Here is a 27,104-nt window from a genome sequence, read left to right as displayed (position 1 = left end):
AGATATAACCTACGAAATTAGCCCAAAAAATCGCAAAAACGCTTCAAATGGAGGGAAACTGGATTCGGTCGATAAACTGTGGTTAGTAATCGATCCGATTTTAACACTTTTCTGGTTAGAAAATCGATTTTTTTTTTTTTTTTTTTTTTTTTTTTTTTTTTTTTTTTTTAAAAAAATTTCGGTGGAATCGATTAAAAATCCACATCCCTACCGATTAGCTGCAGTTTGGTAGGCGCGGCACAGGTCGCTCGTGAGTTGAAAAGGCCCCCGGTGCCACAGGTTGAGGGACCGCGCTGACATGAGGGAGCACGCTTGTCTCGGTGCACATGTCCCCGCGTTCAGCCGACGGCGTCAGTCGCTTCTGTCAGGCCGGATCCTCTAGTTCATTCCAAAGCGACTTTGAGGGCTCCAAATGAGCCATGTTCGACAGGTCCGTTATCATAAGCCGAGGTGGCTTCGTCATTTTGTGCCTTATTTTTCCTGCCCTCTGTACTTTTGAGCAAATTATCACCAAAGATCAACCGTAAGTTTTCCGATTCCATCATTTTCTAATTTTCCTATAGACCACTTATCAGTATGATTTTCATTTTCTCTCGTAGAAAATTTTCGCATTTTTTGACGTTTTTATGATTAAGATCAGCCGGAAGTTTGTGGTTTCACCCTTTTCTGATTTTCTCATAGACCATCTGATCAAAATTATTTTTAATTTCTTTCGTGGAAAACTTCAGCATTTTTAGACTTTTCTGTGTTTCAGATCAACCGTAAGTTTTCCGGTTACACTGTCTTCCGACTGTCTCATAGAGCATTTGATCAGCGTGATTTTCAATTCCTCTCGTTCCCACGTCTAGTCTTTTTCCGTGATTTTTCTCTCATGAATGCAAGTTAATCTGGGACTGCAGTCAATGGGGGCCTTCAGTCTCAATGAAAATTATTTGCTTCTTGCCCTCCATTCTCAAGAGAGCAAATTTTCTCAGTTTCTGTTTTTTTCTCTTTTTCAAAAACTGAACATTGGATTAGATCATCTACTTTGGTCTCGCACTTAATCACAGGACAAGTAAATCCCTTAGACACACTTAAAAAATTTGTTCTATCCCTCGGAAAAATTTGCCCTCTTATTGTTTTTTACCTGTCATAACCCCTTACTGGAATCACCAAATATTACCATAGGTACCTGGTACCTACTCAACTCAGGTTTTTCAGAAAATATATTTTCTTTCAGCATTACTAAGTTGTCTCGGAATTGTCTCTTGATTTGCCTAGAAAAGTGTTACATTTTTGGTATTAAAACCTGACAAATCTTGAGGTGCTTGCATAGGTAGGTACATCTTAGACCACGAGAACTCTTACTTTTTCATGTAGAAAAAAAAATAATTCTTACTTACCTAAATAAAAAAATAACAATAATTGTTAGATCGTAAGGCGGCATTAACGAACAATTTTTGAAAACCAATTTCAAAGTTCATATAATGGACATGGAAACACTAAAAAAGTACGCACCACGAATACATATACTTTGCAAAGCAACAGACGCAATTTTCGCGACTTTTTACGTTTCGTTTACAAACATTTCAATTTTCATCCTCATAAGTTAGTTTACGGTCGTATAACTTCGAATAGGTATATATTTAGACAACGAGAAGTTGCGAGTATTCCGCAATTTTTCAGATAATGGGGTTGGAGAGATTTTTGGCTCCTAAAGAAAACCTCATTCTTCGTCCAAACCGATTTTTCAAAATTTCCCAACTTTTAAGATATTCCTCCATTTCTCTGATAGATCGTAGCGTGATGTGAAAATGTTTGATTTATCATTACCGTTCATCAACTTTCTGTGCAGGATTAAAATTTTCAGGTTTTCTCTCTTCGGTGCAGGAAAAACTCCGAAAATTTTCCTCAAAATTCCGCGTAAAACCTCGGTAGAGAAAATTCCAAGGATTTGAGTAAAAACATCTATCTCCAACGTTCCTCTTCCAAAAGTTTAGTTCAAAAATCTTAAAAGTACGAAATAAGTAGTTCAAAAACTACTTCAAACTTCTATAAAACATAAATTAACGCTTGTAATAATTATAAAAGCTTCATTTGAATCATTGAAGGGTATACAATATCATACTCATACATATTCTTCAACGATATTTTGTGGTTTTCAAGTTGAAAAAATGTGCACAAGTGCACAAGTAAAAGAACCTAAGTGCCTAAGTAAAAGGACAGTGCAGGAAAGTATGGCTCGGTACCTATCTAAAAGTTTGCTGCGGTGTTGTGAAACTACAAATCACGTTTTGACTTTTCCATTCTACGTAAATATTACAAACCAAGATTAAAAGCCGACTCAATTTAGTCGCTGATGCACATGTAGCCTCAAAGATATCTATAACTTTTTAGATTCGACTTCATAGTACTGCGAGCGCCGCATCGTTTTTATCACAGAATTACAAAGGAAAACCCTGTCCACTCTGATCACTGAACAGAATAACCCACAACGCAGCTCTTAACATTCTGTGACCACAAACTGTGCCATTGTAAATGAGAGGTGTATTTCCTTGCCAGCACTGATATCAATAGCAACAGCAGCACACCCCCCTTCCCAATCAACGCCCTAACCATCCAACCAGTGTTGGTGATGGAATCGTGTCCAGCATTTGAATATGAGCCGAAGAGGTTCTTCGAGTTCAACACCCCTACGGCTCACCTTTTCCTTTATCTTCATAATTCAAAACGTGTAGATATGCATTCATAATTCTCCGTTTTATAGGTATTATGAACGAAAACCATTGGTCGTGGTGCCGTTTTCGCCGCTTCGTGTCGTGACGATACGCCCGTTAACCCTCACGTAGATCCGCGCATTGAATTAGTAATCAAGATGGGCTAGAGCTGTGCTTAAACTCTCAAAGAGATCGGCCAAGACCTCATCGCGAAATCAGATTATTTTTTGTGATGGAATATCACGCAAGAATAAGAAAAAAAAAATGCCTTAAAAACAAAACTTGCGCAAAGTCCATAAATAACACATTGAATAAATACAACAATTGTGTACCATGGAGCCGCGCTGTAGGCCGATTATTGAAACTGATAGACAAAGCTACAGATAAAGACGACAAAAGGGATTCGGAGGGATCCTATTGGTGGAAGCGGGTGGTGGCAATGGACGTAGGAGGTAGGTGATGGACTAACTAACGGCAACCCACCAAAGAACCCGACAGTTAGTCCATCATTTCTTTCCTTACTCTATAAGAACCAACCATGTTAACCAATAGGATCGCTCTATACTCCCTATGTCTTCTTTGTCTATAGCGTTGTCCATCAGTTTCAATAATCGGCCCGCTGGCTGTTTTTAGCGAAGGCATGAAAGACAACTCTTTGTTGGTCCTACTGTCGAGGATGGAGTCCGTAAGTTTAAAACGAGCAAAATTTTATAAAAGGCATCTTACTCTCACGAAAAAAGAAACTCACCCGTTACACGCCCAAGTAGCATAGGCAATAAAATTGTAGAAATAAAATTGCGATTCATAATTATTATTTTTTGCCACGAAATTGCAATATTTTTACATCGGTCAATATATGCCGATTTTAAACAATCAACAAAATGAGTTCCATTTGTCAAAAAGATAGACAAAATACAATGCAACGAAAACTTGCAACTTATTTTAATTAAATTGCAATAAACTGTGCGCCGTCAGTCTGTAGATAGGCAACACACACAACACTCCGATGCTGCAGCAATAATTTTACCACGACGTAATTGCGCAATTTATTGCGATCGATGCTACTTGGGCGTTAGTTCTAATAAATACCTAAGTAATTTAATCAGCATTTAATTTCTGTTTTTGAACAAGGATAATCTAAACAGACTCGCCGCAATTTTTCTCTCTCTTTTGATCTTCTCTTCAAAGAAAAATGAGCTGAACCAAATCACAAAAAGTATTTAAGTCGTGAGTAAGTTTCTCTGGAAACTTGTCAGTGGCGAAATGTCTAATTCCTAAAGAGGACGAGGAGACAAGTGTATACTGATTTACAAAAATCTCTTTAAGAGAATTCTCCTTTAAACAACTAACGAACGAGTACACAGTACACTCCGTGTGCTTCATTGGAGGGGGGGGGGGGGGCAAAAAAATAAAGTAAAAAAAATATACGTATCTCCTCTAATTAAATATATAGTTCATATAGAATTTCGACGAGCCATACTATTTTAAAGCGTAACCGAAAACCAAAAAAACCAGGAAAGTAGGGAAATTGCAAATAATTTTGATGGTCCCGAAAAGCAAGGCATTTTCGGGAAAAAAAATTAAAGAAAACAATAATGCAGGAGCTGGTCAAATTCAAGGAACTTTAGAGACTTTCGTTCTAAAAGTTGCCCATCACTAAGAGAGGTGTATCATTATCATGGTCTCCACGGATCTGTGAAATACTTGTAAATTGTTGTTCAGGACTCTCAATCTTCGATCTAGGGTCTGGCACGGTGCAATTTATCGCTGCAACGCGCTGATGAATGAATCACTTCTCCGTATCGCTGGGCAAAAGTAGGTATGACAAGAAGCGTCTACACGAAATAACGGCAATATGCAATGAACATATTAGGTAGTGGGCAGCTAAGTGCAGAGTAGAGCTCTTCGACGCGAAAGAACCACACTTCGATCGATCGCCTTATAAATCAAAGGGAAAAAATTGAAGCTCGATAAATCGATAACAAGTTCGCGCGATATAGTTGAGTGTGGGGGTACAACAGGCGGCGCGGCTGTAAATGCGAACCTAGTCCTTAGTGTTAAGCATCTGACAAAGGTCACCGTCAACTTATCAATATGATGTCTTTTTTGGCTGCGGTAATTCTACTTTCTGCCAAACTGGGTTCGACTCCTCGACCCGTGATAGATGCGACCTACATAATGACACACCATTTCTCTAAAATTGCGTCGATAATACTTCGCCTGAACGAGACCGTATCTTTCCTATGAACTGTCATAAGATAATGCCACGCGATTGTCATTTTCAACAAACTAGCTCCCTCGCCATAGATATCGTCGACTTAATTTGCAACGTTTGGATTATCGGCAATTTCTGCACGACCATACAACTTGGGTGACTCGATCTCAGTTTAGCCCAGGACTCAAAATTCTGATTTTAAACACTGTCGGACTGTCGTCAAGTGTTCAAACTACGAACAAGTCCAATCTAAATGGATCTCATTTATGCGCAGAGAAACATCCATTCATACTTAAGGAACGACGAGCTCAGCTTTGACAAAACTTCGTTATAACAAGTTTCAATCGGTTCTGTTTAAAATTACAAGAAATGTTGGCCCCACTGAAAACGGCCCTAATTCTATGAAATACACCTCGTGTTTTTTATTTTCTTTTTGAATGCCTGTAAATTTTAGCGCGAACGTAATATTTAAAAGGAAATATAAGTACAAATGACGAAAGACTGAAGCGAAAGACTGAATGCGATGACTGAAGAAAATACGAAACCGGACATAAATGGACCAACGATATTTGCCTGTCAACAGTCAGCATCGCCATGCGCTAGTGATACATCCCAGATTGCACTTCAGTTTGATTTTCTACAGAATATGCGCAATTTACAAAGACTAAAGCTTGATATAAAAGAAATATATTTAACTTTAAATAGTTCCGGCCAGTATTGGTATACCTAAGTTTAAAGATCAAAATAATATAGGTAATACCAAGATTTAAATATTTAAGGTAAGTTTTGATCAACATTTTCGGATCGATAACATGACGTCATTATCAACACCGCGCCGTCTGATTCCTAGTTTGATCGTTAAAATAACGCTTTGTAAAGACTCCTTCCAGATCTGATGTAATTTTTCCCCAGTGCACGACTTTAGAGAGTCGCATAATGTGTGACTAAAGCGGCTGCGCGTCTTCAATTACTTTGGAGACTCAAACGCATGGATATGAAAAAAGACGCTCTCTAAAATTCGCACGGTTATTTCTCGCATCAAAATTTTAGTTTCATTACAGCACGTCAGTGATTTTGTTAAGGCCATATAGCTTCTTTTACACCATAAGCATCAGGAGCCCCCCCCCCCCCCGCTCCTTCCGAAAAAAGTAAAAATACTAAGGTCAATTTCACAATTTACGAAGCACACCTATCCATCAACTAGATTTATTTGTTAAGCATTTTCATTAACTGCGTTAAATTTATTTTAAATTGCGGCTAACTCATTTTAATGGGTCGACCAAACCATTGACAAAAAAAAAAAAATGTCACGATCCAGCGCGCCGCACTCATGTACGACAATGTTGGATACCACTATTTTAACTCCGAGGAGCCCGTTTTGAATACCTCGTCAAATGAAGGCGATTATGCCGCCTAGCACCATTTACGGGCGGTTGCAGCTTCTGCTTTGCATGATTTCTTACTTTGATGTCTTTCGATGAACAGCAAAAAACAGACCAGAAAAAAAGGGGAAACATGAGCAGAAAAATGTAAGAAGCGGATATCGAACACGAAAGGACAGGTGCATGTTTTCAGATTTTATGAGCAATTTTGTAGGATTAAAAAAGACTTTAAGGTTAAATTGAAGAACCAACTTCACCTGCAACATTTCAAAAACTCTGCACACAATACCTAATTTTTTAAAGGGCGATCGAACCTCTCATTTGACTTACAAGTTTTAGCGGACGACTGAAAAATGAGAGAATAATTTGAGGAAACCCTCATTTATAATTTAAAAAAAAAAAAAAAAAAAAAAAAAAAAAAAAAAAAAAATCTACCGACATTTTTAAACATTTCGATAAAAATGCATGGTTTCGGAACATAAAATGATGATAATGAATTATCGCTTTCAGTTCAGAATTAAAAACGTCACTGATTTAAATAACTTATCAATCCTCGCTGAAAATATTTGAAGTAGCTTGTCAACTTGATATTGTCATTTCCCAAATTTGGATAGCTCAATTTTTTTTCTCTTTTTTTAATTTTTTTTTTCCGGAATTTTGCTGAAAAAATTATTCTCTCTGATATTTCCGGGATCTAACACTCTAGGTTTGACTGCTTTGTGGGTTTAAAATTTGATTTTCGGCTCTAATAAATAGTGCAGTCTCAACATTCCCGCGAATCTCGTGCGAGAGAACACTTATGAATGCGTGCAAGAGTTTCTTTGCTCGGAGCATTTGAAAGACACGAGAGTCTGGTCAATGTGTGATCGTGTGACTGTGTCACGCGGGAAACGGACCGTGCCGCGACTTCTCAATCACTCTCAAAGGTTATTTGATCAATTAGCTTTATAATTCATACGCGGTCAACGCCCGGCCCCAGTACACTGTAACGTGACCTTATAGTCGGAACTGCGGACAGTTGAAAATCACACCTCTTGCACGGAAGTTTCAGCAGCTTTTTAGAAAATCGTTTGAGCTTCTAATATACAGGTTATTCAAAAGTCACGCACCAGCGGCTCTAACTTTAGTTCTAATTAAGATATCGATTTGCGGTTTGTGACATTTTTCCTCACATTGATAGGGAAACTTTTTTAGGTGCTTTCCAGTTTTAGACCCCCTCAGGTGGCGGGTGGGTGGGGTGCAACTCAAAAATTTCAAATGGCCACCCACCTCATGGCCAGTGGTGCGTGACTTTTGAATAACCCTGTATACTTCCCAAGAAGCATTTTTCTCCGGAAAAATCGCAATTTTTACAAGTTAAGTTGCGATTTCTTCTCGAATTTTTGGCGGTGAAATCGCTAAAATCGTCAACATTTGAGCGATTATCCTCGATCGTGTCGCGATTTTATCTCTATTAAATCGCGTTCGATAAAATCGGAGTGTCATTTCGATTCATCACGATTTTTTGCTTGATAGTACTTGATAAAATCGCGATTTAATTGCGAATTTATGGGTTGAAATCTCGATTTTTTACCCGATAAAATTGCGATTGATCGACTTCTTGATAAAATCGCGATCACTACCTCTCACTATCTGTTTTCTTCTAGCTCTGACCGTATGAGAAGTGTCTGAAAAACTTGGTAATTCTTCTCTTGAATAGTTGAGCAAACAAGGTTTTTTTTCTTATTTTTTTTAAAGAGGTGCCCAATACAAGGCGAATGGTATAAAGAAAAAACAAAAGAAAAAAAACAATGCCTTTGAAATATTACAACTTTGAAAATTGGCAACGGTTACATCCTCGCACGCACTGCGTGTGCGGCATCAATAATAATTTCTAGAAGATTCGCTCCTGATATCCGGTGTTGAAGTACCTGGAGTTTTGGCAGTTGAAGTTGAAGCACTTCGAAGGCCCTGTAAATAAACACACGGGTTTCTCCTCAAAATACATATCAATTCATACTCTTTCAAATACTACATACATAGTAGCACAGTGCGCGAAATAACTCATCAAAAAGAAAGTAGGTAGGTAAAGCCGGTAATTTTTACAAGTTTAAAAACCGTAGGTACGCCCTGAAGTATAAAGAAAACTCTTGGAATTAGAATTTAAAAATTTGACGTAAAAAAGTTGTGGATAAATAAGTAAAACAAAACTAAGACGGTGTTCTCAATTTTTGACGTATTTGTATTTTTAAAAAAAATACCTCGTGGTTCTTCCTCTTGGGTTTAGTATGCTGTCTCAGCTTTACGAGTTTTTTTTTTTTTTTTTAAATATGTCTTTTTCTTTTTCTTAAAAGTTTTACGTCAGCTACTGGGGTAGGTAATACAAATCTTGAGAGCAATTCTTCCTGTACAGTGCATCAACAATTTTCTACTTTTTTTTAATATAGAGTACGTTTTTGTCGAAAAACCATTGGGGTGTCACTCCGAAGTTCACGCACTATTGACAATTCCGACAGCAGCGTGGCGTGCTTTGCGATATATCGATCGATCTGCCATTTAAACCTGTGGAAAAGGATCGATTATCAGGGTGTTCGCAACGAACACCTTAATGATCGATTCTTTACTATAGCTTCAAATGGGGAAATATCGATATATATAGAAGCACGCCACGCCACTGAATTCCGAGTGCGGATGAGACACGCTGGGACTCATTAGATCGTGCTTTTCTGCCTTTTCGCGACCGGGCTGACTGGCTACTGTACTCGGGGACATTTTGCGCCGTAATCAAAAATTTGAGGGCGATTTGTCAGGAATAGGGGAAGAGGAATGATTCGAAATTGATTCGAAGGGCAAGATCGTGCGTGTGTTGTCGGGCGCCAATCGAGAGAAATGTTAGACACTGTCAAACGCCACGTGCTACGCCACGAACTCCTGATGCGACATAGCTGCCACTTGATGTTCCAAAATGTTCGATATATGTTGTTAGGTATGAGTGTCGCCTTACTGTGTGGATAAAAAAAAAAAAAAAAAAAAAAAAAAAAAAAAAAAAAAAACTTTGTTTAAAATAACGGTTTACTAAGTTTAGTTCATTTGGTCTTTTTTTGTGTGTGACTATAGTCATGAAAATGCCATAGCAGAGAAAAGGTTACAGCACATACACTTGTCTCCAAGTTTAAATTTAAACAGGGGGAATTGAGGGTATGCTTAAGTGGTAAAATGTATCTACAAAAGCCGCAGTGATAATCTTTATGCATGGAAATGACTCGAAAGTTATTTACATGGTTTTACCGATTCAACACACATAATATTAAGGGCGAGTCTAACGTCAAACGGCATTAAGCTCAAAAACTGATGCTGAATTGCAACGCGGTAGGCGATTGAAAAAATTATTGGCACCGCTCAGCAGCTGTTTGGTATCACATAATCCCTTTGGGGCGAGGGAAAGTCTACAGCTACATCACGTGACCATTTGGAAGAAGGGGAAAGGATTATACTTATCATTACGTAATATTGAAAAAGTACGTTTTGGGAGGAGAGGAAAAGGCACGCATCAATGGCCAAAGTGAAAAAATGCGTATCTCCATCGCAAAGTATTTAAGCGGTAGGAATAGTACAGAAATTTTATTCGACTTCAAAGCAACTATTTGGCCATAAGGCATCTGAAGTGAGGTGGAAAATAACATTTTACTTTCTCGCTCCCCTTGCGGATAGAGGAAGTATTGTCATCCCCCCCCCCCAAAGTCAAAATTTCATCATTTCTAGAAGTCTAAGGGTGTGCCTGGAGTAAAAAAAAAACCAAAATTGAAAAAATGCGTGTCCGTCCGTCAGGGCATCCCTCAAATCTGTGTAATTACAGCAATATCTCAAATAAATCTATCCGTTCAGTTTCATTCAAAATTTGCATGGAGGAACATATGTATGGTCTTCTTATGCACGTCAAACGATTTTGGGGTAACCGAGGGGGCTAGGGGCAAAACTTGATTTTTATCGAATTCACACGGAGAGCTCACTTTAACAAACTAGCTGTAGATTTTGAAAAAAATGCCTTAAATTCTTTGAAAGTTGGCAATAAGCATCACCTGGATCATTAATTTAAGTTACTGAAAGATCTTTGGACTAAACTCAAAATTGAAGGGGTACGAGGAACAAAAGAGGGGCTTTTTGTTCCGCAAGATCACACGGAGAGCTCACTTTTTTTGAGATGTCATCATGTGAAGGAAGAAAAAGGATACAATAAATTTTGAAAGCAAAAGGAAATAGAAAATGTCAAGAAAATAATGACATTGAAATTATGGGTATCGTTGGATGAAAAGAGAAATTTAAAATTATTGTTCATATTTTTTATTTTATATATCTTTCTTTAAACAGAGATACCGTCCAAAATACTTCGAAATTTTCTGTGAATATTATTGAATAGGCGAGAAAAATTTACAGGAAATTCCCGGTAGAATTTCTCGTAAGTTAAAGAAGTAAATCAAGAGCGGTACTTGCACCGGCTCGATATGTCATACAATTTTTTTAACCTACGTCATCGATATGAGTCGTATTTGTTCAAAATTGATGTAAATGGAAGGAGAGGAAAATGAACAAAAAAATCGAAAAAATTACTTAACGAAATTTCTGGACAGCCTAAGACACTTCATTTTCGATTCCTTCAGAGCATGTTGAATCATATCTTTTCAGATATTATTCATATCTGCCCACGCTCACCCCACACCCCTCTTCCCTTTTCCGGTGAGGGATATTGCTACGATGCGGTTTGACTGTTTGACGTGCAAAGGACATCCGCGGAAAGGATAATATTAGGATAGGTCACGCCACCGCGAGACAGGGAAACGACTTTGATGCGTACGTGTTTGACCTATGCAGTGGCGTTGCGTGTTGCGATATATCGATTGATCTGCCGTTCAAACCTATGGAAAAGGATCGATAAACTGGTGGTTCGCAACGAACACCTTAACAATCGATTCTTTACCATAGCTTTAAATGGGGAGGTATCGTTATTCGATCATTCGCGCCTCGCCAAAGTCGACCTGGCGTGCTAAACAAAAAAAACGCGTATCTGAACGCACTTTACACCTGAGTTACGCGATTTCTAGTGGTGTGAAGTGCGGGGAACGGTGCCCACGAAGACGCCACACCGTGACGCAGCGTGCCTCGATCTCATCTTCGCTTGACTTATTAATTACGATAATTAGGGAAGCGTCAATTACACGCAGACCTGTCATAAGAACAACAGATACTGAGAGCGAGGTTCGTTTTTGTCGTTTCTAAAACGAAAGAACGTAAATACATTTCGACGTTGCAAAATTTTCACTAGCAAATTTTATTCTAACCGAGAAACTGCCAGGCGTCTCTCACTCAAAATTCCTCTGATTTTTCTTCAAAATACATGCAAATTGTTGGCAAAATCGTGGTCAGTAATTTCAGTCATTGTTTTTTTATAAAAAGTAAAATATGTTTGAGTTAATTTTGCAAACTTGGAATGAAGTTACGTTCCTTCGTCAAGGAGACGACCAATCGACGTCTCCCGGATGAAGAAACGTAACTCCATTCCAACGTTTAAAAATTGACTCAAACGATTAAATTTTTAACAGGAATGTACCCGCGCATTTTTCGTGGAAAATTTGACTGATTTTAGCTTGAGATCAGACGAAAAATCGGTGAAATTTTCGCTTAAAAATTCGCAAGTTCTCCTGGTTCAAAAGCAATTTAAGCGCGGAAATTTGGCAACACTAAAATGGAGTTAGGTCCCTTCGTCAAAGAGACGACTATTGTCTCATGGGCGGAATCCTCCCCTGGAAACTTCTCATCTGGGGTCCTGGCCCCTGGAGTCCCAGTTGCATTATTCAGCATCAACAGGAGAGCGCGAGCGGCGTTCTTTCACCTTTCACGCCGCCGCGTCGCACAAGGGAACGAGCTGGTTCGAGAGGTCGGACAAAATTTGGAAACTTTAAGAGCTTATAACTCCGCTCACACAAAATTTTGATGTTCAGAAAGTGGCTTAATTGGTTTTCTCATGAAATTTTCTTCTCAAAGCGCCCCTTACAGTTGAAAATAAACATCAAACTTCGCAGTTTCTGTCAAAATTGTCATGTCCGACCTCTCTAATTGACTCGATTCACTGTGCGCCGCGCCAAAGCTGCCCCAGTTGTTCCTGGGACAAAAGCTCATTAACATTAATCGCGCTGAGATTTTATCGCTCCAATTTGCATTCATCTGTAATCGTCTGCCTTCTCAAAGAAAGAGCCATGGAGGTTTTTTTTTTCATAGAGGTGGTACCAATAAATTAATTTCTTCTAGTCGTACTCTTCTGCGCTTTTGTCGGGCCTCTAATAGCAAAGCGCGTAAAATAACTTGTAGAAAAATATCAAACCGGTAATTTTCTCGAGTTTGGAAGATGTGCATGTGAAAAACTCTTAAAATACTCGTGCTTAAATAAATCTGAGTTCAAATTTTTGCAAAAAAAAAAAAAAAAAAAAAAAAAAAAAAAAAAAAAAAAAAAAAAAAAAAAAAAAAAAAATCGCTAATAGAGAATTAAAAAATTGGAGAGTATGAGCTGGACATTTCCGTATAATTCTTGTGAAAATTAGTGCATGTTTCTTATTTTATTAAGTCTATTTTTCTGAGTTATCACGAATTTTTAACTAAGTTTTATCTATAAATTGTACGTTATGTGCCACTGAGGGTTAGAACTCGAAGTGGAATTGGAGTTCCAGGGTGTCGGTACTAAATCTTAAATCTTTAAATCTATTATCGGATAAAAACTTGTCAAAGGGTCTTTTCATTCTTCTTATTTTTAAACCCGGAAAGTTTTTCGGAGAATCCTTGACTTTGAGCTATGATTGGACCAATCATTATCGACGATCATCGTGGTCCAGATTGAGGCGCACGCAGATACTCAAAAGCACAATCTAAAAATAGAACCTACTATCCACAAATACAATCCCCGTTTGCGCATGAGCGATTTTTACAAAAAATCTAATAAATAGACATGTGACACTGCGAGTTGTTTCAGAGCAGTGAAAATAAATTGAGGTGGTTGCATCAAGTTTATTCGATGTAAACAAGCCAGAGGAAGGGAAGGCTGGATCTATCCATGCTCATTCTTTCTCAGCTCGCCTTCAATATCCCGATAAGCAATATGCGCGGCTTTGGAGCAAAAATACTAGTGACCACTTCCACTCTGTTTAATCGTAACATTAGCTGATTAACATCACTCTACTCATATTATTCTCGACTCATTGTAAACTGTTCGCCTTCAATATCCTGATAGGCAATATGCGCGGCTTTGGAGCACAAACAGATAGCAGAGTGACCACTTCCATACTCGGTTTAATCGTAACATTAGCCGCTTAACACACAGAAAAAAAAACTCCAGCCGTGAAAGCCGTACTAACGGGCTGTATAAACACACTGTCCGCGTTCCGGGCTCAGAGGCCGAAAGTTCCGGGCGTAGCACCCGGAGCAATCGAAGCTACGAATTTAGCGCCCGGAACTTTCGGTCTCTGAGCCCGGAACGAACGGTTTGTCTATACAGCGCGTAACTTTTTTTCAGTGCATCACTCTTCATAGTCACTATCGCACTCTTCGCAAAAAGTTCGCCTTCAATATCCAGATAGGCAATGTGAGCGGCTTTGGAGCACTATTAGTTGCTTGCGGCAGAGTGACCACTTCCACTCTGCTTAAGCGTGGCGTTGGCCGATTATCACTACCTATCCCGCATCCATTCTGAGGACTGATTATGGAAATTGATAGAAAAAACAATAGACAAAGATGACAAAAAGGATATGGAGGGATCCTATTGGTGAAAGCGGGTGGTTGCAATGGACAGAGGACGTAGGTAATAGACTAACTAATGGCAACCCACGAGAGACCCGATAGTTAGCCCATCATTTACTCCCTTAGTCTATCAGAACCATTAATTTCAACCAGTAGGATCGCTCTATACTCCTTATGTCTTCTTTGTTTATAACTTTGTCCATAAATTTCAATAATCGGCCTGCTGACCAGTTCGCCTTCAATATCCAGGCAGGCAATGTGAGTGACTTAGGAGCAGTAACAGTTCCTTGCGGCAGTCTATTAGATCCTGTTGCCACCATAATCGTCTCGTTAGGCGAAATCCTGGAGGCCTACTATAAATTTACTGATTATCCTTGTCACCTGCGCGAGGCTTAAATTAGAAGTAACTCTGCCCGCAACTCGTTGCTAATATTTTTATGACTGCATGGGTGCGGGCGTGGGCGCCCACCGTATCGCTCTCAAAGGGCGCAACCAGGCGCATAGCATTTCGACGAAACTATTTTAATGCATGCACGCAAGTGTTGCGAATCTAATCAGCGGCGAAGTACACCGCTAGTGCCTTCAATTTATTACTCAGGAGTTTTCCGCGACTAATTATTGTTCAGTGGAATCGGATCTCGAGCGTTTCGTGCTCGTGTGTCAGTTTTTGGACTCGACCGGTAATACGGAAGCGCGCATCTCATTGAGATTGGAGATACAAGTGCGCTGCCGTGCTGTGGAAAAACGCCGTATGAATAATGGACGTTGCCAAATTACCTGTAATACGATGTAAATTACCTGAATTATTTGGGAATACTCCCCTAGTTCAGGAGTGGTTGTTGAGGAAAGTTGTAAAAAACTCGTAAATTTTAAGAGATCTCTTAAAATTTACTTTGAAACCACTTGAAAATTACGTAAAAAACTCTTGAAATATTCGTATTAGGAAATCCTTTTTGGGGCCTTTTTTACATAAATTTGAAAAAAAAAATTTAAGGTAAATATTGGATGTAGATTTTAAGTAAAATTTACGTATTTTTTTTAACTTCCTACGGGCAAAAACGAGGGAAAAAGTGGTGAACAGAAAAGTATAAAAGGAACAGTTGCAGCCCATAAAAATTGAGGATATAGCTCATTGATTTTTACGTAAATTTTACGTTTTCTTTTAATTAAAATGACACTATTTTTTTACTCAAAAAAATTCTCCACAAGGGTTTCCTAAAACGAAGATTTTAAGAGTTTTTTTACTTAAAATTTACCAACCCTTAAAATTTACATGTTTTTTACGTTTTTGGGACAACTTTGAGTAGATCTTTTTTTAAGAGCCATTACTACTAGGGTTTCCTTTGACTGGGGTTGATTTAAAATGTCTATCCATAACTTTTCTGAACAAATGATATTTTCCCGGGGTGACTTGGCAACATTAGAATGCTCATATGGCGTTTTTCTTTAGCGCAAGCAGTCACAGTGTGGTCGAGCCCGACTGCCCTTTTCGGGTGCGGTGGTGTACTCGGACCCGGGCGGTGTGCGTGAAATAATTTCGCCTGCGTGCGACTCGAACAGAAACCAACATTTCCTCGTGCACCAACATTTTAGCTTTTTTACCGTCTCCGTGCCAGTCCGTGGAAGCTCCTTCTTTTAACTCGTGTCCTGTTGCCACATCTTGTATTCCGCCCTTTTCATTCAATCCAAGTTAAGTAGCAGTGATCGCGATGAGTTGCGATTAGATCAGAATATATCGTGATTTTGTCGACGTAATTTTTATTGCTATATTCTCGGATACAAAATTGAGGTGAATCGCGATTTCATTGCATAAATTTTGCAATAAAATCGTGATTTTATCGACAGCAACTCATCGAAATTTCATCGAACAAAAAATCGTGATAAATTGCAATAAAATTTCAATTTTCGATTGAAAATTTCAATTGCGAAAAGCTTGAGGATAATCGCTCAGATGTCGATGATCTTAGCGATTTTATCGCTAAAAAATCGTATAAAATTGCAACTTAATTTCAAAATAACACGATTTTTCTGCTCAAAAATGGTACTTGTGAAGTAAAGCAATATAGCAATCATGAAATTCGAGTAGTTTAAAAAAAGAGGGGCTGCTAGGTTTACTCAATTCTGTTGGTGTAATTAGAGAAAAGGGGGCAAAAATCATCAAAATGAAAATTTTCTTCACCTAAATTGTAGTATTAGAGACTACAAAAAACAAGTGAAAAGAAACATATAGGAAAACTTTTAGCACAACTTTTTTAGAGGATATATAGCCCTGGTTGATCGGAAAAAGTAAGTTATGCCACGAGAAACAAAACTAATCTGTATACTTAGGATAGGTTATTGTACTTCCTGGCTGTCTGAAAATTGGCAGTTTTATGAATTAAATTACATCTTACTCTTGGCGCCATCCAAAGACTCTTTCAAATGCGACTTAAATAAAGGGGGCAATTTTCACCCGAACATAGAAAAAGGCAACTGCAGACCGTGAAGTAACGAACGAACTAAGTAGCGTACGTAAAATTGAACCGAGGGTAATTCTACTGCCGTCATTTTCCCCTCTTCCGTTTTAACTGTTACTTATTGGTTTACATTGTATTTGTAACCACGCGAGGACTGTATCCGCTTAACAGAACTCGGTCTCGATTCTTAAGAATTGGAAGTGCGGTACGAAATGAAAAAGGATGTACTACTTACGAAAGCAAGTGGGAAGTTAAATATGTATACAATGTACCGACATGTATCAGACACATTTGGCTGCCAAATCTCTTCGAAGAGGCCCGAAAGAGGTGTTGTGCGAATAGGTAAGTACACCCCACTCGTGTGAACTCTTACAGTAATAAATTTTACATACTTAAATGCTCTTATTCAAAATTACTAATGTTTAAGGGGGGAAAAACATTTTAGTCAATTAATTTTGTGATTTGTTTTTCTTCATTTCTTTCTTTCAAAACAAGTAGGTTCAATGATAATATTTGCGGCAATCGCCTAAAGGAACTACTGGATTTTTTTTTAGTTCAAGCTTCCTATTTTTGAGTATCGCGCGTAAGGCATGTGCTGAACGAAATACATTTGAAATGTTTTCATTGCGAGTGGTTTTTCATTAAGCGTATGCTGTAGATGTTATACGAACAAATTGTGTCCTGGGTCCTTCATGTTCAAACCATAGTATGCCCACTTAAATCTGGCAAAAAGATGTATTCCTTCTGAGGTAGGATAGTTATTAATCAAATTATCACTGCTGGCTTATAATAAATCAATGTATTTTTCATATTATAATGATAAATTGCGCCGTTTCCGTAAGTCACAATGTGGCTAATTTCTGAAACAGAGGATCGTAGAAGGGATGATGCATAGCCCCACCGTCGGTAAATTACGTGACATTTACAAGGTGGGGGGGGGAGGGACCAAGTGTCAAAAATCTATAAAAATGTACTCTTCTTCCCCGTTTCAATATTTACTCTATGAAATTTATGAACTGGAACGTCCCCGAATATAAAGTACATGCTCCTGTTCATTGTTAACCTTCCCTCCGTATCCACGTGTGTGATGTGAATGTCCCGGTTCACAGCTCAGGTAATATTGACACGCGAGTACGAGTACATTTTCATACGAGGTGTCTCAGAAGCATCCGTCCGTAACGCCTTCACTCTTTCATCGCTGTCCTCAGGTCCTCTACTAAGCCGACAATGATGTCGAGTCGTGATTATGCGAAACTCGAACATCGGAACACTTCCCGCCAAAAGTTGAAGCGGCGCGAACAGGACGATCGCTGATTGGTCAGGTGCTAGAGCACGCTTCCCGCCAAATGTTGAGGTAGTGCGAAAGATGACCGCTGATTGGTCAATTCGCACGCTCAATCAACAGGCGGGAATGTTATAGCATTTTGATTTAACGCGACGAAGATGAAGTTGCGCTCATGCGCATCGCGGTAGCAAATGTGTTTTCGAATAAGTCAATTACCTTCTGATAAGAAGACGTAGATGATTGATATTGTTAAAATCAATACGGTTGGATCGGTTTCATTATAATGTATTTTTAATTTTTTGCAAATACTTTCGGCGTGACTTTCCTCGTCGACGTTAATGCTGTTACTTCGTTGATCAAGATTTGGGATGAGTAGGAGTTTATTTCCATGCGAATGAATTGATATTAGGTTATAATCGTCGGATGATTTGCTTTTTAGGAAACCCCCTCTTGAGAAACGGAAGTAGATGTTACGGTGAAAACTTCGTGGAACAAAAGAGACAGGTCATCCTGAAAGTTTAGATCGAACAATTTATGCATTTTCCTTGGACGCCCTTCTTTTCATCATTTCATGACAGATCTTGAAGGTAAGCTTCAAATAGCGCGACCTGTAGATATTTTTCCTCTTCTTCTCCAAAGATATGGGCCGAAACAAAATGTCATTACGTGCTGCAGTCTAACTCTAATATGAAAACCCGTCTTTGTTGTTTGACACGATGGATGAAAATAAGGCGAGGCATTTCATCCTCCAAGCACATACGGGGATGGGCCCCGAAAAATATTTTCATCAGGTCTTTTAGCTTCAAATTTTCTACAAGTCTCATACGAGGCTTTGTTTACTCAACAGCATAAAGAGGAAGTTATTTTAAGGAATAAAGAGCGGGTGGACTAGGGAACCCAATGCACTGGACCATTACTTTTTCAGGATTCAAACAGATGTCAATCGTGAAGGTGGTAACTGGTAAAAACGCATTATTAGAGCATCACTAGTTTTGGGGGACAGATGGTTAGATGTTGGTACCATAAACGCAAGGTAAATATTTAACGCCTGTTGAAGCGGTGCAACAGTTGAATACATGAATCTATTGAAATGTCACCAACACGTGCACGTGAGAGTGCATCTTGCACCGAAAAAAATTAAGCCCTCGCATTTTCATCAGCGCGGCTTTTCTCGGCGTGGGTATACGCACGTTGACACGGGTTAGTAATAAAGCGGGAGAAGAGTGTATATACTTGCGGGATATTTACTATCTGGTGTGCGTTAAAGACACTTAAACCGCATTTCCGATGCAGTTTCCTTGAATGGTTTCAGGCATGTCGCTAGGTATATGAGGAAATGTAATGAAACATTTAAAGTGGCATCACACCGACCACTTAAAAGAGACCCATCTCAAAAACGGAAAAAAAAATCACGGGAATACTTTTAGGAAATTTGATTTTCTAGGGCCATACATACAAATTTTAACTACTTTAGTGTCAAATTTGTAAGCGAAGAGATTCAAGGCAGAAATTTTAGGTCGATCCTTAAAACTGCCTCGACTTGAAATGTCCTTAAATGCTCCTTGTGTGCATTACGATCTTTACACTTCAGATACTTTTTAGGGGATTTTAACGAGTACTTTAAAAGGTCGTGTCTATTGTATGTAGATCAGGCAGTCTTCAGTTATGCGCGGACCCGTATAGATTAATTTTATGAAGCCCTCTCAGTAAATTTGCTCTCCAAAAATTGAGTGCTGCCAGGTAGGGAGCGGCAAGGGTCAATTGTGACGTAAAAATAAAAATAAAATTTGGGCTAGCTGAATTTCTTTTTCCCTAACGGCAACGCAAACTGGTGACGAAAAGAAAATGCCATTTCCTCGTCAAGCATAGGAAAATCATTTTAACTGAATGCTAAAGGCGAGGGAAAAAATGTTTAGATGGAGAAGGCATAAAGATAAAGAAGAAAAAAATGAAAAACGAATCAGCACGATATTTTTAAACTGCAGCATGAATGTGCTTCTCTCTTGCTTACTTACCCACTTATCCGCAATGTCAATATAGTACAGGTACATGAGTACTTGGGAACTATTCTATTTGTTCCAGGACGTACCTGATTACGGCGCCGAGGCAGGTGTACCCAACGATGATTTACAATGTGGCGGCGTTCGTCTTTGACAATCGTGTGGATGCAATCACAGTGAGGGCAGCCGTTGTCGTCGATAATCGGGAGCTGGTTTTCGCGGTGGATACAGCTCTGCCACTCGCACCTCTTACGATTCCCTTGCAGGTAGGTCCAACTATTTGAGTTTATTAGAGTAAGTCTAAGCTAATGATCGCTGTCAAATACTATGGCGCGGCGCGGCGCGGCGGTGCACTGAACCGGAGTGCCGTGTATGTTGCCTATCTACTAATTGAAGGATCTCCCTTCGTTGAAATAACAAAATTTCAATATACTTGAAATAAGTTGCACTGAAAACCACTAATCTTACTTCTAATCATTTGCTCGTTTCAAATCGGAATTTATTGACTAAATGCGCTGTTAACATTTTAAAATTCCATGGTGAAAAAATTTCAAGTTTAATACAAAAATAGCCACTATTAGTCAATGACTGGTTTGCGAAATACTACCTGAGGTATGGAGCCTTGCCTGCATTTCCTGGAGATCATATCTAATATCAAATGAGTGAACGTCGTGCAAGATAATTTGCGGCGTCATTAATTTCTTGTCATATATCTCATTATTTTAAAGAAACGATGAACATTTTCTCTTGGAATTTTAATTGAGTTTTCATCATTTTGTATATGACACGCAAGGAAAATATCGAACAATAACGTTCATCGATTGATTGTTGAAAAAATAAAAGGACAACTGAAACGTTTAAACATCGCAACTTTTCGCACCTTCACGGGAACATAAACACGGAGCTGAAATTTTTTAACACCGTGATTAAAATGCATGTCGTTCGTGAAACAGCGAGAATATGTAACGCGATCGCGGAGTCTCGACAATCCCGCTCCTACAACAATTTTTCCAGACGGTACCTCCACACATTTTTTTTACGGAATGTTCAGAGAATATTTTTGAAAGAGTAAAAAGAAATCACACAAAATTGCGCGCAATTATGGTGGCCAGCCATTATTCAAAGAAAGAACCGTGACAGGAAATCTAAAAATTGCAAACCGAGATGGTGGTCTCGTAATTCTATCATCGACGTGTAAATACTCATAATCCTTCAAATCCAACTATCATCGTCTCAATGCTTTAAATTAAACTGTGCTTTCAAAAGAGTAGAGCGCCTTCCTCAGAGTGATGCAACAACTATTCGTGCATGGTGGTAGCATATTGGCCTAACCTTCCCATTTGAAGGCGCTTTGCGCGTTTATATATCACGATCGAATAGTTTCTGTCAATCCAAGAAAAAGGATAAACTATGGGTGAAAAATTGCGCACCAACTTGCTTATGTGCAATTGGACTGTATTTCTATCATGTTTCTTTTTTTTATAGATCCCAATCGCTGCCTCCCGGGGAAATTACTCCCTTAATGTTCGCGGATCTGACGAACGTAATAGACTCATCTTTACAGAGTCCTCAATCTTGGTATTCTCACCAAAGTTCCTTTCAGTCTCCATTCAAACAAGTCGGCCTATCTATTGCTCAGGGCAAACTGGTAAGGATATAATTTCGGTACATTATCCCTCAGGTATATATTTATCTGACTAAAAACCGTAATACCGGCAAATTCATTCGCAATTATAGCTTCGACGGCAACGATAAAATGGATTATAGATTCAACTAGGTTGAAAATTCGGTGCCCCACTCATGCCCCTTTCCTCTCTTTAACTTCCACCTCCGTCAATGGCCCAACTTAAATATAAAATGGAGTAGAGAGCTCATTTCATTGATGTTGATTGTTGTAGCAGGAATTATTCCTATCAGAGAATTCGCAATTTTGATCCTCTCCGGAGTCGCTAACCTACATCGTCAGGTGAAATTTTCTGTCGTCTATATTTTATGAGACCCATCATTTTTTTTTTTTTTTTTTTTTTTTTAAATATATAAACACACCTCAATGAAGGCGAAAATTCCCTTACGGAGATGAGTATCTATTTCCCTGTTTTGCCATCTAACGAATGAATTCTAACTATCCTATCCTTCGAGACTCTCCTTAACTTTTCATTTCGGTGTTGTTAGACTCAGCGGGGATCGGAACTTCCATTCATTTATCACTTTCCAGCTAATAATGAGTTAACAAAATCGCATGGATATTTATGCTTGCTACTGTTCCATTACGTAATCATTTATTATTTTCATTCTTTCCCTCCATATATCCATCGCGCAGTCTTAACGCGCAGCGAGCGGGAAGTCTCGGCTGTAGAGACGCGCGGAATTCGAAATGACGCGTCGTATTACCTCCACCCCCCTCCGACCATTCCAGAGCCATCCGTAAAATCTTAACCAACATTTGAAGTTTCAACTATACCTAGGTACATACTTGAGAAAACTTAACCAAAGGCATCAAACTCTGCAATTGTGAGACTGCCTTAGTAGCATAAGCGGCGCCCGGATATCTGTCGGCGTGTGCGGAGCGTCATCTTAAAGTGCTCTTAACTCTCACGTCTCACTCCTAGGAAGTATAAAATATCAAAACGCATTGAAAAATACAACTTATACAACGGACATTTTTTGTTTGATTTTGCAAGGGGCATTTCACAATGTACTGTACTGAGGAAGAAAAAAAAAAAAAAAAAAAAAAAAAAAAAATCGAACACGAAAAAATATGAAACATGGCAACAATGCGAATTTAAATTAATAAACTCAAATTTTGTGACGTTTCCCCATAAAAACTCAAATTTTGTGACGTTTCCCTATCAAACGTATTTTTAGAAGAAGTTTCACGCAAATCGCAGTTCAAAATCTTTTTTCGTTCGACAGATATGGAATTTTAGTTTTACACTTGGCAACGCTGCTGCGCAGAAAGAAATTCATTATAGGCCTAGAAATGTTTTAAAAGGGTGTATCTAACTAAAGCAGTAGAACAACACACCGGAAAATGGTTCAAATCCACGCCGTGTGCCAGGGGCCTTTTTGCCGTCATTCGTGCATTCGATCTGGCAACACTCACACCTCACTACATACTACGAGTAGTACGATTGGAGTACTACGCGTACTACGATGAGTACGATGACGAATTCTTGGTCTCTCATTGGTCCGGGTGATTTTAGTTTCTGTGATTCGTTATTTCTTCATCAATGTAAAATAATGTGATAAATAAGGAGTACCGTATTCAGCAAGAGTGCCAATATTGAAATACCTTCATTTAAATTTTACCAAATAGGTATCTGAAGAGCAGAATTTGTCAACATTGTAGATTGTTGTTAAAATACCAATAAAAAAAAAAAAAAAAAAAAAAAAAAAATGCCAAATGGTTACCTACTTTCTGATGTGAAGTTCAGATCAGCCAAAGATGATGGTCATTGATCAAATGTAGGTAGTTTAATTATTTCCCATCTTAATCATGCCACAGCTGGCTGTAATATTTACATCCAATTTACGTACGAGCATAGGCAATTAATTGTCAAATAAATCTATTGTATTCATATCAAGTAAGTAATAAACTTTTGAGGTTGGAATACGATGCGGAAGATTACATCGCTGAACTTACTTGCCTTTGTCACTAGCAATCCTGAACATTGGATATGTTGAATTCCTGCCCTAATAGGAAGAAAGCATCTCACGAGGGACTGATTAAAATTTGTCAAATGTTACGGAGTAAATTTTTTTTTTATAAATTACAGCATGGCATGCGGTTGGCCTCCTATTGCATACTTGATCACTGAAATACTTTTACCCTTATGAACTAATATATTTTTTTAAAAATCTCTTTTTTCAGTTTACTTTCGACTACTAATACTACAATCAGATTTATTACCTTATGATGGTGCTGTCGACATTTTTGTTTTGGTGAGTTGACGGTGTAATATCTAATATACCTATTACAATTTTCCACCTAATTGTGTGCCTAACATTAATTTAGTACTCAACGTCATTCCTGAAGCCCAATATTTTCATTTCAGCTAGTCTTTAGTTTTAAATTCAGAATTATACTCAAGTATATTTAGGTACTTGATACCTATTTGATTTTCATTATAAGGCAGAGGGGCACACTTTTAACCCGACTGGCACACAGTCTAATGATTATGTCCAAAAAAGGAAGTTTTTCAGTGCTTGACCAAAAAATCACCAATTGGACAGTACGTTCTTTAGGTTTCATCACAAGCTCAACAATGGTTTTCTGAACAAACTGTGTTTTTATTGCTCCAAACTATGTCTCTTTTAGACATTTGATTGAAATAAAACTATACCTAACTGAAAACTATCAGTGACATGTCCATGTTACATAGTCATCAGATATAATACACACTTATTATATAGGTAACATAAAAAAGTATGAAAGCTTAACAGCACTTGCATCATCAACTAGCTTACTTGCATATCGACGGTGAAAGTACCAGACCACATATCTCGGTTTGCGACGTTGCAGACTTCCTGTCATACTTCACTTCTTAAATGAAAAACCACTCAACGTCAGTTCTTGAAAACTTCCATGATTTTTCCTCTTCGTGTAGAGAAAACTCTGTGAAAATTTCAAGGAATGATATTGATCTGGTCTTCTCCAAAAAAATAAAATGTGAGCGGAGATTTTCAAACACCGCAAACGAGATACGTGGTTTGGTAGTTTCACCGTCGATATCATTTTATTACAGGAGTAACCAGGTATCCGATAATGTATATTTTCATTTTTTTAACAGGATTCTGAGGAAACTATTATTAAAAGATGGGTGTCACTGTACACAAACAATGGTGAGTTGAAATGATTTTACTTTCTGATCTTACTTACGTAAATCACCTCCCCCGCCGAACTTACTTTTTTAGTCACCAAAAATCAATATCCTAAAAAAGTGGCTTTTGCTCCTCTAGCAGCTATACTTACTAATACTAATGCTCTGCAATACTGTCACTTAGCATGTCCACAATTAGTTGATTGATGTAGTACAATAATATTATTAATTTCTTTTCTCTTCAAGTAAGGGAGTTTAGTTACGATAAAATTGTAGATTTTGATTTTTTGTTTTTAGAAAGAGGACAATAATATCCATACATTCTGCGATCTATGATAGAACATCTTAAGTAGATAACATTTTCCCTCTCCTTCTTTTTCCTACTCCTTCTTTCCTTATTCAATTTAAGTTGATGGAAGAACAGATTAGTCATCAAATGAATTATCTTAGCCGTCATGTAACAGAGAAACCACCGACTAATTTTTTATGTTTTTCAACAGGAGTTGCAAGTTTAAGCTTCACACTGCCTACCCTAGTCAAATCAGGTTATTGGAAAATACGAACCAAAATACACGATCAAATAGATGAGCAAAGGATCAAAGTTGAACTTTACTATCAGCCTTTGTTTGAGGTAATTTCTCCTGAAGTTCATAATTTTTTCTATACATAATCTTTATTCTAAGATTTATGTCTAACCGTTAAAAATAAGTCAGATATGGTGATTTGGAATAAATTGCAATTTCGTTCTGAGAACATATTCTTAATTTCAGTTTTTTTTTTAAATTTCAGGTCCTTGTAGAATTGCCGCCTTTTGTCAAAGATTCAGAAGAGGAAATAAAGGGTACTGTTTATGGAATGTACTCATCTCAAGAACTTATCCATGCCAATGCTACAATTGAATGGTATGGGCTTACACTTGAAAATGATACAGCACCAGCCCTCCTCTTTTCTGAGTATACATTTTTTGTAAGTAGTCTTGGGTATTTTAAAGAATTCCTTACTTTATTATACATATTTTATAGTACAAGTATGGTAGAATTATAATTAGGTGGAAGAATAAATAGGAGGATTAGTGAAAGGATGTGATTTCACCAATCTGATGAATGTTTTTAACACAGAGCTCAGAAAATGCAAAAAAAAGCGAAAAAGTCATGATTGTAATTTAACTAATTTACCATTTCTAGAGCAGATAAACGGACTTTAAAGAATTATATTAAAATAAGTAGCTATTAATGAGTTGTAAAAAACCACATGGATCAATATGATATCAAAAAGTCAAGAATAATTTATTGTTACCACAGTACAAATTCTTTCTTTCCTTCTTTTAAAGTTGCCAATCAAGCAAACTAATTATTTGAACGACTCTTACAAACTTTAAAAAGATCCACTTTTATTTGTTGGTTTTTTACGTACATTGAAGCTTTTTCAAAATAAGTTGTGCACTTGTTTTAAGTGATTTTTTTGAGACATTGGAAAGTTTTAAAGCCTGCATCTGTGGTTCAAATTAGTAAAGTCAGCTTCAATAACACTGTTACGATTCAAAATTTCTGATCTTATCTAATGTTTTTTCTGAGAATATGGAGGTGAATTAACAAGAATTTCCTTTATAATAAGTATAGCAAATGCAAAAGACAGTTGTAAATTTTAAGCAATCATACATTGATAATCCTCTTTTAAATGAAGAAAAATAATGAGGATGAGTATGAGATGTTGCGATGCAAGGCTGAAATTTTGTTATTCTTATCGGTGTGCCTGAACGACATGCTGATCAACCAGAGAGGCTTTAAAGACTTAGTGAAGTTTTTTCATCTCATGTGGACCGTTTCTAGACCATTGAACCTGCCAACAAAAGTTCACCTTTCTTTTCTACTTGAACCATCAATGAAGAGGATCTAATCTGATATGTTTTGGTTTAATTTTCAGAGAGGGAAAAAACAAGACGTTGCTTTGCCAATGAAAATAATTACTGAGGTTTTTGGCGACTTAAAAAATGTACTGATAGAACTAAAAGTAAAAATGACAGAGCTGCTGAAGCTGAAAACTAACTCCGGGTTCTGCCAAACTCGACTCACAGCAAGCCAAATTAAACTGAACATCCTCTCATCGACTTTACCTTACTTCACTCCTGGCATGTTATACAGAGGCCATGTATGTATGTATGTATTTTTTGAATTATCAGCAGGTAAATTTTTTATCATTTCATTTTAAACTGTTAGTTTATAATTTTCAATACAATAATTAACATTGGTAATGGCATTAACGGGTCTATTTTCGTCAAACAGAAAGAAAGATACTTCCAGTTCAAATCGAATAGCATCTGACAATTCTGTCTGAAATTTAATGAAAGCCTTTTCTATGAACAATTTGACCCTTTGTCGGGCATATTAAATTATTTCTATTACAGAGGACTAAGAGAAAAAGTACTAAACCTATGAGGAGGAACTAGGCGAGAACAAATGTGTATGTAGATTCAATTGACAATGTTATAA

At 37.8% G+C, this 27,104-nt stretch overlaps 1 protein-coding gene across 1 annotated transcript in view; it reads left to right on the top strand.

The window, feature by feature from the left end:
• Positions 1-217: 217 nt before the first annotated feature.
• The window catches only part of LOC109031684 (CD109 antigen), a 41,015-nt gene continuing 14,128 nt past the window's right edge, over positions 218-27,104 (top strand). The window contains 8 exon segments of the mRNA XM_019043349.2: positions 218-523; positions 19,878-20,061; positions 21,281-21,443; positions 23,667-23,737; positions 24,586-24,637; positions 25,116-25,246; positions 25,405-25,581; positions 26,539-26,763. Coding sequence (XP_018898894.2) covers positions 420-523; positions 19,878-20,061; positions 21,281-21,443; positions 23,667-23,737; positions 24,586-24,637; positions 25,116-25,246; positions 25,405-25,581; positions 26,539-26,763 — 1,107 coding nt within the window. The 5' untranslated portion in view covers positions 218-419.

The sequence above is a fragment of the Bemisia tabaci genome, chromosome 5 (assembly GCF_918797505.1).
Source record: "Bemisia tabaci chromosome 5, PGI_BMITA_v3".
Taxonomy (NCBI): Eukaryota; Metazoa; Arthropoda; class Insecta; order Hemiptera; family Aleyrodidae; genus Bemisia; species Bemisia tabaci.
The sequence above is the reverse complement of the archived record's forward strand: the minus strand, read 5'-3'. Positions and strand labels throughout refer to the sequence as shown.